This window comes from Panthera onca, chromosome B2, assembly GCF_046562875.1.
Source record: "Panthera onca isolate mPanOnc1 chromosome B2, mPanOnc1 haplotype 2, whole genome shotgun sequence".
In the NCBI taxonomy this organism is placed as follows: Eukaryota; Metazoa; Chordata; class Mammalia; order Carnivora; family Felidae; genus Panthera; species Panthera onca.
Genome location: NC_138343.1, coordinates 66,202,312 through 66,218,860, shown reverse-complemented (window position 1 = coordinate 66,218,860; position 16,549 = coordinate 66,202,312). Strand labels below are relative to the sequence as shown.

The 16,549-nt window shown below is 39.6% G+C and overlaps 1 protein-coding gene across 5 annotated transcripts in view; it reads left to right on the top strand.

The window, feature by feature from the left end:
* The window catches only part of SLC17A5 (solute carrier family 17 member 5), a 51,749-nt gene extending 37,603 nt beyond the window's left edge, over positions 1 to 14,146 (top strand). For 3 of the 5 annotated variants that reach the window (XM_060615965.2, XM_078447099.1, XM_078447097.1), the window contains 2 exons: positions 6,103 to 6,193; positions 10,010 to 11,362. In XM_060615965.2, the coding sequence (XP_060471948.1) occupies positions 6,103 to 6,193; positions 10,010 to 10,147 (229 nt within the window). In that variant the 3' untranslated portion in view covers positions 10,148 to 11,362. Of the gene's footprint in view, positions 1 to 6,102; positions 6,194 to 10,009; positions 11,363 to 13,872 lie in introns of those variants that run through there. The other 2 variants (XM_060615966.3, XM_078447098.1) reach the window with 2 other exon arrangements.
* Positions 14,147 to 16,549: the final 2,403 nt, after the last annotated feature.

Genomic DNA, 16,549 nt, shown 5'->3' with positions numbered 1-16,549 from the left:
CTTTCATAATAGTTTTAAAAAACTATAAGGCTGGGTATGCTTGTAAAATCACACAATGAAATAATTGCCAGTAACAACCAGAATTACATCCTTCTTTATTTACATCAGTCAAGAAAGAAAAGGATTGGGGACCCTGGGTGGCTCAGTCTGTTAAGCCTCTGATTCTTGATTTTGGCTCAAGTCATGATCTCATGGTTTGTGGGTTCGAGCCCTGCATCTGCGCTATCTTAGGATTCTCTGTCTCTCTCTCTCTCTATCCCTCCCCCCCTCAAAATAAATAAACATTTAAAGAAGAAGAAAAAAGGAAAAGATATTTTCCTCTCTCCACCATGGAAGTTAAGTCCTAGGCTTCATTTTGACTGAACTAAACCAAATCACATATTCATCCCCTGAACCACTCCTATGGCCAAGGGAATACCATTTGACTTTAGGACAATTAGCACCCACTCTAAAGTTAGAGGTGAGAGTCGATGTTCCCCATAGCTCATGGGAATGGATACGGAGAAGGCCATTGGTAACACTCACCACACACAAAGAACTCATTTTGAAGATGAAGAAACTCAGGTACAGAGGACTTATGTGGCTTCCAAAGTCACAGCTAGTAAATGGCAGACTTGAATTTAGGTCTCAACAACATAGTCCAGGGATCTTTCTGCTACATCATTGTCTCTCAAAAATCTTAAAAATTGGTCACTGCCTAATAGTTATTTTGAGAACTCAGGGAAAAGAACTCATAGCCAAGAACAGACATATTCTGGTTGCCTCAGTTTATGTGAGTTTATTATAAAATTAAGTAAATAAATATAAGAAGTAAAAATTGTAAGGAACATAAAATTGGCTCACCAGCCAGCTAGCCAGAAAGAAGGCAGTAAGCTACCCACTCCATTTCATGGAGCTGAAATGTAGTTCAGGATTTATCAGGTGCCCTCCATCCATCAGAAGCTCTGGAATCTGGCAGGAGCTTCTGGGAAGGAACAAAACCAAATATACATGGTACCTACCTTGTAAGATTGTTGTGAAAAAAATAGAACACACATACACTCGTATATACACTTAGCTCATAATGTAATAAGTGTACCTGGACATAATGCAATAAACTATTATTTTCTGGCAAACTTTGAGTCAGGTGCCATGACCAGAGTCACAAATCAATCCAAGTAAAATATTAAAGGGATGATTGGTAAGCTCTTAGAAAAGAAAATATTGATTACTAACGAGATAACAGTAGATCACTAACAGTCAAAATAGCAAAGTGGTCTGATTTCTCAACATTTCTAGCCTCAGACATAAAGAGAATACAGTATATTTAGTATATCAGGATTTCAACTAGATCTCCCATGATAATCCTTTTGGATAGGATGGAAAAGATGAATTGGTTGTACAATTAGGTAGATATGTAATTACTACATTTCAGTGTCATAGCATGCTGACTAATGGATCTAGTCATTTAACAAACACTGTGCCAGGCCCTGTACCAAATGTTGAAGACACAAACATGAAAGTAACATGGCCCTTGTTTGCATCTGTGTAAGCTTCTGCTGGCGTGGAGGGTGATAAAATCATGTCCTGAAGCATATACTGGATGTTGTGCAGGCAGGATCCCAGAACTGGGCTTCAAGCATCAGATGAATGGCTAAACTTCACATCTGTTCGAGCCCTGGCATTTTGTGAGTCATAAGTCAAAAAAGACATTTATCTAGATATGGTATGAAACTAAACAGTTTAGTAACATAAGTGATACCAACAAATAGTTGTTAGAAGAGTGGTAAGTACATGTAAGCACCAGATTTGTGGTTGTGATCAACATATGTATGTATATGAACAACATAGGTAACTTTTAAAAGTATATAGCTGTACAAATGTAATCTCATCAAAGTCAAAATTATCCCTCCCCCCCTTATATTTTGATTCAACCCTTCAGATGAGCTTTCCAACTAGAATTTCTTGATTCAAAGGATACTAGCTGTTTCTGGTTCTCCACCTCTTGGTTAACTGGGGGATTATATATTTTATGACCATGATGTTGCTTAGCTCCTTTTTCTTTGGTAACAGCTGAGTGTCTGTCCATGCACAGGGAAGCGCTCTGATAGTTAGAACAGGAACAGTTGAGGACCACAGACTTTTAAGCATTCAGCACTGGAGCTTATGGTAAAAAATTAAGCATGAGAAAACTGGCATTCCCTACAGATTGAATTCAGTGACGACTATGTTGTTAAGAAGGCAATGTTATAGATTTTAACCTTGTAATATTAAGTACTGATTTGGAATCAGACAAATTGGGTAACATTTTACAATCTTCCTTCATCTGTAGAAAGGAGATATCAATCCCTACCTCATGGAGTAGATTTTACTATTAAAATGGGATGTATATAAAATACTTAGAGCCATACCTGAGATGAGATTTTTGAATAAACATGTATATAACATACACATGTGTTCGTACTATTTTCTAAGCCTTTTCTTCTATAGAATGAGATAGAGATTTTCTATGAATGATTTTGTTGCCCAGATATCGGGGAATTGGATAGATTTCTAACTGTTAATCCCATAGCATTCTAGTATTCCACCAGCACAGAATCCAGACTGAGTCTGTACAACATGTTTTTTTCCAAATAGCCATCAATCTTTCATGGCCCTTCCTGGCCAAGTGTAATAGAAATACCTGAATGAGTTTCTTGGTGCTGACATTTAGAATTTCACAGCATTCATCTGCACTTAATATCTGTCACTGAAAACGCCTGGCAGCATTACAGTCAGTTCCTCCTACTGGCAAGGTGTTAATGGTTTAAAAAAAAAAAAAAAAAAAAAAAAGACAGGTTCTGCCAAGCTTGGTTAATTTAAGATACATTCTCTAAAGGGCATAAGCTAAAAAGACCTGTGCCATATGCTTTCGTTATTGTATCCACTATGAATGAGTTTTGAACATAAAAATGTTTGATATTTGTAGATAATTTAATTCAGTTCAGCAGGATGCTTTATTTAGGCACTGTATTAGTCAACTCAAACTGCCATTCAAAATGCCATATACCAGGTAGCTTAAAAAATAGAAGTTTATTTGCTCACCGTTCTGGAAGCTGGAAGTCCAAGATCAGGGTACCAGCATGGTCAGGTACTGGCGAGAGCTCTTTTCCTTGCTTACAGCCACCTTCTCTCAGTGTCTTCACATAGCCTTTTCTTGGTAAATACTCACAGAGATAGAGCGATTTCTCTTTCTTCCTCTTCTTATAAGGCCACTAATCCTATTGGGTTAAGACCCTACACTTACTTAACTTTGATAACCTCCTAAAAACCGTATCTCCAAGAACAGTCACGATGGGGGGTTAGGCCCTCAACATATGAATTTTGGGAGGACACAGTTCAACCCACAGTAGGCACTTGTCCATATCCAAAATGGAGAGAGGAATTTCAGATTCGTCATCTGCAACCAAGATACTGAGGATCCTAAATACTAACAAATCTTAGTATCCCACAATAAGACTATATGAACTAATAAATTTCAAGCTTCTTTAATTTGAACCAGAATTTTATTTTATAATAACACTGATTATTTCATGAAAAATTAAAAGCTCTAATTGGACTTTGTATATACCTAGATGATTCTTATGAAAAATAAATTAATAAATGCTATTTATTTAGTTAACCAATTTTTAACTCCACCACCACCTTTAAATTTTCTTGCTAAAAAATCAAAGCTGAATCTAATGCACCCTCTGTGATCTAGAGTCTAGATACTATCAGTATACAGAAAATACTGGGAATGTAAGATTATGCTAAATGATGTCTCAGGAATGCAGTCTACAAATATAGAACATAGCACTGACTGTCTGTATGACAGAATCCCAGTTTCTTCAATTAAAAAGAGAGCAATAAAAAATGAATAAACTGTTGATACACATAACAGTTGGGATGTTTAGCAACCCTAGTATATAATTTAAAAGACTATATGCTGTGTGATTCCATTCGTATGAAATTCCTGATCAGGAGTCAACATCCTTTGAAGCCAATGTCCAAGAGAGGTACTAGTCTCTGTAAGACAAAGCTCCAGTATTCAGTGCAGCCAGTGCCCCAGGGATCCATGGACAGAGCCTGAAACGATTGTGAGTCACGTGCCACTTCTCTGGTTGGCATGAATGAACATATATGTACTGGCCCTGCAAAAAATAAAAGGGAATAAAACACCGGACAGAAAGAGTGTGGATTTCAGATACTGAGTATAGTATGAGTAGAGATAATTAACAGGAATGAGCATAGCAGATGTGAGCAGCTGTAATGAGAGCTGTCTGAATCTGAAGTTATGTATTATAGACTACTAGGTAATAAGGCAAGGCTGGGTAGATGGACCAGGGCCAGACCACTGCCAATCAGGCCAAAGATTATAGTCTTTTTAGGGTAAGCATTAAACCATCCTTTTAAGTTTTTGAATAGAGATGACCTGGCAAATTATGATTATTCAAATTAAAGCTTATACATTCTGAGAGGCAGCTCAACCTTATGTAAAATGTCCTTTAAAATGTTTATTCCAGTAAGTTCCGTTTCTTGACTGAGTGCTAGCAACATGGTTGTGTTCACTTTATAAAAATTCATCAAGCTCTACACTTACAATTTTTACATATTTCCATGTGTATGTTATACTCAAAACTAATATTTTAGTATATTTGGTGGGTTGTGGGGGATCTCATGTGGTACCACCAAATATGTTGCATGTATACATCGATGAACCCATGAATGATAAGGGAAATAATCTATCACTAACTGGCCCAAGGTTACATAGATGGTCAATGGTAGAACTGGGGGGGGTCACAAATCTTTAGGTCTCCTGATTATCAGTCCAATATAACTTTTTTTTCCGTGTTTATTTATTTTGGGGGTGGGGGGGGCGGACAGGGGAGAGCCAAGAGGAAGGGAGAGAGAGAGAATCCAAGCAGGCTCAGCACTGTCAGCACAGAGCCCGTCATGGGGCTCGAACTCACAAACCATGAGATCATGACCTGAGCTGAAGTCAAGAGCCAGATGCTTAACCAACTGAGCCACCCAGGTGCCCCAATATGACTTCTTTTTATAAAATGATAAGCATTTCATTTAGCCTTCCTCAGTCTACATACATTCTTTATGTATTGGAGAAGTCAGCAGATCACTAGTGTTTCCCAAATACAAGCAGGAATTCTTTCTTTAAAGATTTGCACCTAAACATAGGTGAGAATATCTGACTCCTCTAAGCTTTACCCTTAAAATAAATCAACTTTTTCTGTGTTTATTAAAAAAGCATTTTTGCAGCACCTGGGTGGCTCAGTCAGTTGAGCAACTGACTCTTGATTTGGCTCAGGTCATGATCTCGCAGTTTGTGAGATTGAGCCCTGTATAGGTCTTCTGAACTGATAGCATGGAACCTGCTTGAGATTCTCTCTCTCTCTCTCTCTCTCTCTCTCTCTCTCTCAAGATAAATAAATAAACTTTTTAAGAAATGCATTTTTTTTGTTACACACATACACACACGCACACACGCACACACACACACACACACAATGTATACCAAACTTGTCTACTTCTGGGATAGTGTGTAAGGACTTAGCTATAAGCAGGTACATTATAAGCAGAACAAGTAAGCTATAGAATTATATGTTATGAACAAAAATAATTAGGATATTTACCAAAGTGTTAATGTTGATTATCTCTATATGAAAGGACTATAGGTAATTTTATTTTCTTCTTAATTTGTTTCAAATTTTCAACACTGAAATAGATTTTGTAACCAAGAAATAATTTCTTTTTACTAAAAAACCTTAAGATGTATCAAGCTTCCTATCTAATATAGTCATGTATAAAAATCAATGTCAACACTTTTCTAAATCACTATAAAAAGGATCATTTTAGTGGCTTGCATTCCCCTATATAATGTTAGAATGCTAATTAACTATTGAAATGCAAATGTTTCGCCAGCTAAATATATTCAAAATATATTCAGTCCAACTTAGTAAGACATTTCATTTAGACATAAAATTTCACAAGAATACAGCATATTCTGGAAATAGTACAGCTATCTATTGAAAGAAACTACTTAAATGTATAACACAATAATAAACCTCTATGAAAATGTTTCTGCAGGTATGCTGGTATCCTCCTGGGCATCACAAATACATTTGCCACTATTCCAGGAATGGTTGGACCTGTCATTGCTAAAAGTCTGACCCCTGATGTAAGTAGATAATTTGCTTATAAACTACAAAGGTCTACATAGTTCATTTGAACCTGCACATCTGTGTCAAAGTTGAGTGTATTTTAATTAAGAGTAAAATTCTGAATATTTATTCTTTCTTTTTTTACTTTTTTTTTTTTAATGTTCATTTATTTTTGAGAGAGTGACAGAGCATGGGGGGGGGGGGGGGGGCGGGGGGCAGGCAGAAAGGGAGACACAGAATCCAAAGCAGGCTTCAGGCTCTGAGCTGTCAGCACAATGCCTGATGCAGGGCTCAAACCCAAGAACCATGAGACCATGACCTGAGCCAAAGTTGGAGCCCAACTGACTGAGCCACTCAGGCACCCTTGAGTGTTTATTCTTATGAAATTCCTTATATCAACAAAAAGCTAAATGCCCTAATGGATAGGGAAGTCTATTTTCAAAGAACACTCTTTGGATTTTAGAACAACAGAACTAAATTCAGTGAAAATGTAGCTGACACCACACATGTACTTCGAAGTCATGATTTTATACAGTATCTTGTGTCTTTGGTTTGAACAAATAAAAATTGTTTGCTTATGTAAAATTATTCAAGAAGTGGGTCCACAAAGGTGAGAGAGATGTCAGGAGGTCATGTGCAAATGAATAAATATCAGGTGAAATGACAAATACTGACAGAAGCAGAAGACTTGTGAAGACATGATAGGTAGCTTCACATATTGAAGGACTACCACACAAAAGATGGTGACTTCTTCTCAGCAGTTCCACAAAGACAGATGGAGAGAAGTAATGAGGACACAACAGGAAAATTTCCTGCTTAACGCTGTCTACTATATGGAATGGGCTACCTTATGAGTTAGTGAGCCCTGAAATAGTCAAACATGGATTGAACAGGCATTTCTTTTTTTTTTTTTTTAATGTTTATTCATTTTTTGAGAAAGAGAAAGAGTGCAAGAGAAGAAGGGCAGAGAGAGGGGGAGACACAGAATCCAAAGCGGGCTCCCAGCTCTGAGCTGTCAGCAGAGAGCCCGATATGGGGCTCAAACTCACGAGCCATGAGATCATGACCTGAGCCGAAGTCAGACACTCAACCAACTGAGCCACCCAGGCGCCCCTGTTAAGATTTTTTTTATTAAAATTTTTTTAATGTTTATTTTTGAGAGAGAGACATAGACGGAGTATGAGTGGGGGAGGGGCAGAGAGAGGGGAGACACAGAATCCGAAGCAGGCTCCTCCAGGCTCTGAGCTGTCAGCACAGAGCCCCACACAGGGCTTGAACGACTTACTGTGAGATCATGACCTGAGCTAAAGTCGAACACTCAACCGACTGAGCCACCCAGGTGCCCCTAAGTAGGCATTTTTGAGTGCTTATTAATATGCCAGATACTGAGGATCCAAAGGCAAAATGACAAGCTTCTATGCTTGAGAAACTCATCATTTAGAGATTGTATGTAATCAAATAAAGTACAGTATGGCAAATGCTGCAGAAAAAAAATGTGTGCAGAGTGCTGTGGGTACAGGGGAGAGAACACGCAGTCTGTGGAGAAGGAGCCCTAGAGGAGTGGATGGGGTGCAGGAAGGGCACTGAGCCCTCCAGGGGCCCAAGGCTGGTCTGGCCTCGAGCAGGGAGGCAGCATGGCGCCACATCAGTAAGCAGAGACTCGGCCCTGTAAAAGTTGCCCACCCATGCAAGAAATAAAAATCAGTGACCTCCAACTCCAGTTTTCTACTGTTTAAAACAATGTAACACCTGATGAAATATATTCTTCAAGACGCTGACTCTAAATGTGTAAAAGAGACTTAATTCTTTGTCTCTGTAATCAAATCAACACCATCTAATCCTTAGAATTTCAGGATACGCTTACAAACTTTTTTATTGCCAAATATACTGATTTCAGACTTATATGTGTTCACCACAGTGTTCCTATTTCTTGTCTGCTCCCACCATTTCTAATTCCCTACTTGAATGAATCGGTGCCTCCTCATTACTGTTTTCTCTCATTTAATAGGAAGGGATGTTGAGGGGCACCTGGGTGGCTCAGTCAGTTAAGTGTCCGACTTTAGTCAGATCATGATCTCACAATAAGTGGTTCAAGCCCTGTGTTGGGCTGTGTGCTGACAGCTCAGACAGAGCCTGTGCCTGCTTCAGATTGTGTCTCCCTCTCTCCCTGACCCTCCCCTGCTTATACTCCTGTCTCTCTCTCTCTCTCTCTCTCTCTCTCTCTCTCTCTCTCTTTCCCCCTCTCTCCCTCTCCCACCCTCCCTCCCTCTCTCAAAAAATAAATAAATGTTGAAAAAAATTTTTTTAAATAGGGATGTTGGGAAAGTTTTTTTTTCCCCTAAAATTCTGTGTCTCGTTATAGACATATCAAAAAATATATAATATATATGGACACATCAGAAACGTTTAACCTTATCTTCATGGAGCATTGTGGCACACACAAACTTAAGTCAACATACTACCATGTATTAATTTTACTTATTATGGATAATTGTAGCATTTCTGCTAGGGAAATCTGGATTCTTTAGTTAAAGTCTTGAATGTAAAGTGGGAACTGAACTGAATTTTGGATATGCTATCATAGCATTTGTTTAATGTTATTAAAAGAATACTTTTTAAGAGGAAAAACACATATTTGCCTTTACAATTGTTTGTTCACAATTAAAAATTACTGCACTGCCTCAAAAACTTTGTGGAATGAGTCAAGTACAAATAAAAACCACATTGTTCACATACTAAATAGTTACTAAATTTTGCAATGAATTTCTAAGATTTTTTTTTCCCCAAATACATGCATCTCAGATAAGTATAACTTAACAGCAGAGTGCTTTCTTTCTCCATGACTTTCCTTTTTTCCTAAATGAATGACCTCATACTAGCCTCCTAGTGCCTTTCTTTTTTCTTTCCCGTTACCAGTTCCACTACTTGTTTTTTCTTTTTTAAATGCTGCAAATGTAGCATTCTGGTTAGACTGACATTGCAAAATCCAAAAAGTGGTTGTAAGTTAGTCACATGACCCAGAAATTAGCTAACTGCCTAATGTTTTTATACCACTGGATTATACACTGAACAATTGTGTTTTGTTGATCTCTTAACTGGCAAATCCCACACGTGTCCTGTTTTGTGTGCCATTCAAGAACTCTGTGTGCCAGGCCTCAAACTTGAACTTCAAAGTTCATCTTAACTCATCCTTACTTGATCTGCCCTTTATACCTCCACCTGAGAACTTGGGAGATGAGTACTTTCCTAGCAATGCATGTGGAAAGACATGCCACACGTTTTATTTTGAGTAAGCTTTTTATTGAAGCATTACAGTATTTAAAAAATACACAAATCCTAAGCATACAGTTGGATGAATTTTCACAAAGTTAATAACTGGTGTAACCAGCACCCAGTCAAGAAACAGAACGTTACCTCTCGTGCAAAGCCTCCAGGTACTCTTCGCTGCCATTCCCCCATCTCCCTACCAAGAGGAGCCTCTACTCTGACTTTTAACACTATAGATTATAGTTTTGTGTGTGTGATTTTGAGCTTTTATATAATGGAATATTATATAAAACAGTCCCTCAATACGTGCTCTTTTATGTCTGGCTTCTTCCGCTTAACGTTTTGTTGGTGAGGTGCATCGATGTTGTTGTAGCTCATTCATTTTCATCATGTGTAATATTCTGTTGAACAAATAGACCACATTTTTATTGTGGACATTTGGGGTGTTTCCAGCATGGGGCTTTTATGATTAGCACTAGTGTTGTAACAGTCTTGTGACACCACCTTTTCTATAAAGTGGACTGTAAGCAAAGTTCTTTTTCATCTGCATGTTTTCCTTTCTGTAGAACACGATTAGCGAATGGCAAACCGTTTTCTATATCGCCGCTGCTATTAATGTGTTTGGTGCCATTTTCTTCACGCTATTCGGCAAAGGTGAAGTGCAAAACTGGGCTCTCAATGATCAACATGGACACAGAAACTGAAGCAACCAATAAATTATCCTGTTTCTATTAATGTATTTTTGTTGATCATGTAACCTAAAAGTGCCTTTGATATTTTAATGGGTATGCATTGTATGTATAAGAAAAAATTGTACTTGTATTAAATTTTTAAGGCTTGTAATCATGAAATGTCACAAGTTGCCAGATTGGTAAAATTAACTATTTTTAATTATTAATAACACGTATCCTGGAACTTACACTTGAGGGTCATGCATCTGGCTGTAAATCAGGTGATATAAAGGAGGGGAGTTGTGCTTATTCTTAAGGGCCATACATAAAGGAATGAGCTGAAGTGGACCCCTCTATACCTTTGCTTAATTAAACTAGGTAATAATTCTCAGGTCGTGGCAAACACCTGTTTTTGACCACTTTCCTCATAAGAATGATTTGTCGGCAGCAATCCCGGACACTTAGGTCTCAGACTGCAGCATCTCCACGGAGCTGCCAACCGCTGTATAATTTGGCCTGGCAGCCAGGCTGAGGGAAGCATGCCCAGGCAGCCGCCGAGCATTCCCTCCCTGGCTTCAGGGACAGTGCCCAGCATTTATCAGAGGCAGCGCCCAAGACCAGGGTCAGTGCCAACCCTTCAGATGGCGTTCTTCCCCCAGGGGGCTCTTAACGTGTAGATAAAGCGGAGTAGACCCAGGCAGCAAGACCCGCCGCCGTGGTCTGACGCGTCCTCACACTTCCCCCTCCCCAGCTCACTGGAATACGGCTTGGCATGTAACCTGCAAAAAGACGGTGTGATGCCCACTTAACCACAAACAATATCACCCTTGATTGGAACTACCTTCTCATGGATTAAAATAGAAATTTCCAAGTCCTGTGTGCTTCCACAAGAATAATTTCTTAAAATTTTTTTTTTAATTCTCACATTTTTTTCCATTTGACTACATGTAAGCTTCTGGCCTACAACCGGTGGTGTAATCATCCTTACTTCCGGCTCCTGAATCACATTTTCCAGTTTTTACCTGACCATCTTCCAGTGGTTTTTGAGCATGCTTCGAGGGCATTCATGTGATTTAGAACTTGATTTATGTTTTTTTATGTTTGTTCGACACTACCTGTAACATTTTAACTGAAACTGTTTGATGTAATATGATGTGGATACATTTATTTTTAAATTTGTAAATAGCTTTAAGTTGCTATGGTGATGTTTCTTTTATAAATCATCAAAATTAAACATTTTTGGATGGATTTTTGGATCTGACAGTTCTATGGTAGCTTCTAGTGTCTAGAGTGGCTATTTCACATCTCTACCATCTTCCTCAAACCACCAGTCTACCTCTAGGTGCCTCTGTGCCATCACCAAGCCAAGGCCCTCTAAGTGATCCAGCATTAGAAATCTTTGTTGTCCGGGGCACCTGGGTGGCTCAGTCGGTTGAGCGTCCGACTTCGGCTCAGGTCATGATCTCGCGGTCCATGAGTTCGAGCCCCGCGTCAGGCTCTGGGCTGATGGCTCAGAGCCTGGAGCCTGCTTCCGATTCTGTGTCTCCCTCTGTCTCTGCCCCTCCCCCGTTCATGCTCTGTCTCTCTCTGTCTCAAAAATAAATAAATGTTTAAAAAAATTAAAAAAAAAAAAAAAAAGAAATCTTTGTTGCCCTCAACCTGCCCTTCCTAGTTCTGCAAAGGACCCGCTCTTCTCCCCAAAGGGTATGCCTACACCACAGACTGTATCCTCTCCTACCTCCTCTAAGACCTTGCTTCAGTAATTCCTCTGTAATTCCTGCTTCTTCAATCTCTACCTCTCTTCTTGTTCTTTTCCTTCTGTCTCAAGAACACTCAAGTCTTCTCTAGCCTTTAAAAACAAAAATACAGGGGGTGCCTGGGTGACTCAGTCGGTTGAACGTCCGACTTCAACTCAGGTCATGATCTCACGGTTAATGACTTTGAGCCCCACATCAGGCTCCCTGCTGTCAGTGCAGAGCCCTCTCTGGATCCTCTGTACCCCTCTCTCTTTTTCTGCCCCTCTCCTGCTCACACACTCTCTCTCTTCCTCTCTCCCTCAAAAAATAAATAAACATTAAAAAAAAAAACCCATAAAATTCTCCGGAAACAAAAAAAAAAAACAGATACATACAGAATATCTTTACAATGATACTCAAGAAACTGGAAACAGGTTACCTCTGAAGCGAGAAAAATAGGCAACCAGGGGTAGGACAGAGAATTAGTTTTCCCTTTACCAAATGTGGCAGTATAACTGTTCAAATAAAAACATCACTTTAAAGAAACAAGAAACAAAACACCCGTTGCTCAAACTACTGTGTAATCACCACCAGGTTTTTAACTGCTCACCGGACATCCCCACTGGCTCTCTTCTCTACACTTAGGACTTTTGTAAATCCAACCTCTCTCCCTTACCCCCGTCTCCAACAAAATCCACCACTTCCTTATTCTTGTTAGGAGCATTCTTCCTCCTCTGTCCTCTCCCACCCTACCCCCATACCAGTGTATAATTAACCACATGTCTTTTCCATTCCAGTTTTTCAAGTCTCTGGAATTTGTTTAAATCCCTCTCCCATCTTCTAAATAAGATCTCTGTGACTTTTGTTTCCACCTGGAATAAAAAAGTTTAAGTGGCCTTGAATCTGATCTTCTGCCCAACTTCCACCCATGCTGGGTCATTGGTCCCAACACATCTCATCTGCCTGATCAGGATGCTCCCCCAAGCTGAAGCCCCTAGCTCCCCTTACTAGCTGCCCAGTAAACCACCCAGCAGCCTACCCTCCTAACTCCCAGGCCCACCTGCTCCATCTCCCAGCACACATCCACCAGCTACATCCAGCTACAACTACTTAACCCTTCCCCCATCTGCTCTCCATTTTTCCTCCCCTCCATACCTTTACCAATTTCACTCCTTGGACCTAGAAAGTCACTCTTCGTCTCCACCTCCTTCATGACACTTGACTTCCTACATTCTCCCTGACCTAGATGTGGTCTCTTCCTCTGATCCACTGAAACATCATATTATTTATTTTGAGTTTTTTCTATATTTTAAACTCAAGGACTCAGCCTCAGTTTTGAGGAGGAGGTCATTCATTCATTCATTCATTCAGCAAACAGGGATATCTACTCTTTCCTAGGCAATAAGGGTATACCGATATGCATTTGACACAGTCCTTTCTCTCCCTGCAGGCCTTCCTGAAGTCACTCCTTGGTCCCCTTTCTTCTGAATGGCCTTTTCTTTATAATACAGATGAATACTGTTCGTGGCCAATCTCCCTATTAGAGTCATCGCAAGCATCTTGATTTGATTCATCTCAGCATGGTCTCCCTTGTAACAATACATGCTTTGTCTTAATATTTTAGTTGCTTAATAAATGTTTAGTAAATCACCCTTTGGCTAAATGGGCTATACATCGAAATTTTCATCTCCTATGTTGTTCTTTTCAATATGTTCTTTTTCTCAAAAAACAAAGTGAAATAAACGTGCCAACACCAACACCTTTTAAAGAAGAAACGATAATGCTAACCTCAAAATAAGGTGTAAGCGGCAGTCATTGGTAAATGGCTTTGAAAGTATGTATTTGAGAATAGTTTAGTTCTAGATAAGCAAAATATTTCTGCCAGTTATGCAACAAATATTTATTGAGCCTTCATTACAAGCAAGGCTTTGTTCTTGGCACCAGGGATACAACAGCGAGGAAAAGCAAATCCCTTCACTCATTGAGCTCCCATTGTGATTTATCAAACATTTTCCTTCATAGATTCCAGCCTTTGAAACCTTCCATGTAAAAACATTATTATCCACCCAACAATCAAATCCAGTGGAAATGAGTGTGCCGGCTAACCTTGAGAAGCAGAGTTATGAAAGAAATGGAGACAAACACTGAAGTCAGCAGTTTGTATTAACCATTGTAATGTCCTCGCTTCAGCCTGTTTCATTTTCAAGAAATCGGAAATAGACATGTTTGAATTTAGACCCTATTGCAAGGTAAATAATCTCTTCTCTAAGGGCAGTTTACCACTGTTCTAAATAAAACGCCCTCGACAGGAAAATATTGGTAAGAGTATTTAAATTTGAAGGCAGGAAGAGCACCATAGGAAGTGGCCTCGTGCATCTCTGGAAAAGCACCAGTTACTGCCTCTGAGGCATAGACCTGGGGTCAATGTCTAATTTCAGTTAAAGAATAAATTATCTCTCTCCTAGAAATGTAAATTAAGATGGATCACAAAGCCTTTTCAGATGCCTCTGCCTTTTAGAGTAACCATAAGCAGAAAAGACAACTATAAAAAGTTTGTGCTCTAAGAGAGTAATAGAGAAAACACTTTCTAGGGGCGCCTGGGTGGTTCAGTTGGTTGGGCATCCGGCTTCGGCTCAGGTCATGAACTCATGGACTGTGGGTTTGAGCCCGCATCGGGCTCTGTGCTGACAGCTCAGAGCCTGGAGCCTGCCTTGGATTCTGTGTCTCCCTCTCTCTCTCTCTGCCCCTCCCCCACTTGCACTCTGTCTCTCTCAAAAATAAATAAACATTAAAAATTTTTAAAAAAGAAAAGAAAAGAAAACACTTCTAGAAGCTCCAGCTATGAAATGCTGTAAGTACACCCATTACTGAAAACAAAAGAAATGTAATAAATTTTCTGCCACCCTTTTTCATGTGCTTTGATGAGGAAAAACACTAGTAACTTTCCAAGCGCCTGTTTACTTTCACTTTATCTTGATGTTGCAGGAGGAGGAAACTTAGAAGTTCCACGTCACTGCCAGTCCTGTGCTAGTAAAGTGAGAAGCCATTAATGCACAACTGAGCTGAAAAGCATTTAAATGCCCTGTTTCCCCTTACTCGCGCCTTCGTGCTAAGAGGCTGCACTTCGGGCAGGGAGAACCTTACCATCCTGAATATCGCATTAAATCTTTTCCTGAAGTGCTCTTTTTGGCAGAAGCTCCTGAAATATGCTAGCATTTCAAACGAGTCATGGCCTGTCACATTAAGTGTGCGTCTTGACCCCTGTCTTCCTGTAGAGCACCACAAATAGCCCGGGTTTGAAGCGTTTTAACGACTTCACGCTGGCTCCCCAGTCTGAAACTCGAGCTTGCCATGGAACTTTGGTTGAGATTGAAGGTGATCTGGGTAGGATACATAGTCTAGTCTTTTTAAGGCTCAAGAACTGTTCTGTGTGAAGTATCAGGAAGCTGTTACACGAACTTCAAATGTGCATATTGGATAAATTACCTACGTGCTCTCTGTTATAAAACACTTTTTTTTTTTTTTAACACTAAGATGATACTTGAGATGTCTGCAGAGCTTTGGGCTGTTCTTTTGTCAGGGGAAGGAAGTTGATCCTGGGGCATTCACAGGATTCTCTTGGTGATCATCACCAGCTATAGAGAATCACAGAGACCAATACATTTGTATAGCACTGCCACATACACCACCACCTCAATACTCACAATCACCTTGCAAATGCAGGGACAAGACCTATTTAAAGTTGGGATCAGACTTGTTAATGGAGAGGTCCTTGGCGCTTACAGGGACTCAGCCTCCCAATGCCAAATTCAACCAAATAAGCCCACTGGCTTTAACTATTATATCAGGCCAAAGAAAAATTCCTTAATATCTGTCCCTAGAACAGAATCAAATAATGATTTGAAGAACAAAATTGTTGCTTATTAATTTAAAAGATTCTTATAAGAAGCTATGTGCATAAGGGCACATTTAAGATTCTTACCTTCTCCTCAGTTGTAAAATTAGCCCTGCCTCAAAGCGACTCCAGCTAGGAATCTTATATCATTATCTTTGCCCTATGTGTGATTTTAGGGAATATTTAATTGTTCCATGTTTGTTCTATAGGACTACAGATTTTTTTTTTTAATGTTTTCTATAAACTTAAGCCAGGACACAATTCGGTTGCTTCTGTGAAAACATTGAACTCATTATTTCTACTCACATACTAGTTTGAAATTTTCAATGATTAGGACACTGGTGTGGTGTGACAAACCAACCCTTCCTCTCTGTGCTGTTACTGAAAAATAGACTCCCTCCAGGAGAGCTGTTGATCTTCTATTCTTGGTTCCATAAACCTTATTATTTCAAATAACGGGATGGGGGATGGCGGCCAGGGTGGTTCAGTTGGTTGAGTGTCTGACTCTTGATTTCGGCTGAGGTCATGATCTCACGGTTCATGAGATCAAGCCCCAAATGGGGCTCTGCACTGACAGCTCAGAGCCTGCTTGGGATTCTCTCTCTCTCCCTCTGTCTCTCAAAATAAATAAATAAACTTAAAAAAATTATGGGATGGGAAGCAAGAATTGGGGGGGACCTCAGTTCCCATTGGGAAGTGAAAGTTCAGAATGTAGGAGAGAAAAATAAGTCCAAAAACTTACCCTTTCTTTTCCATACCTCCTCTCCCACACTTTCCTCATTTCTGCATCTGTGAAAGGCTCCC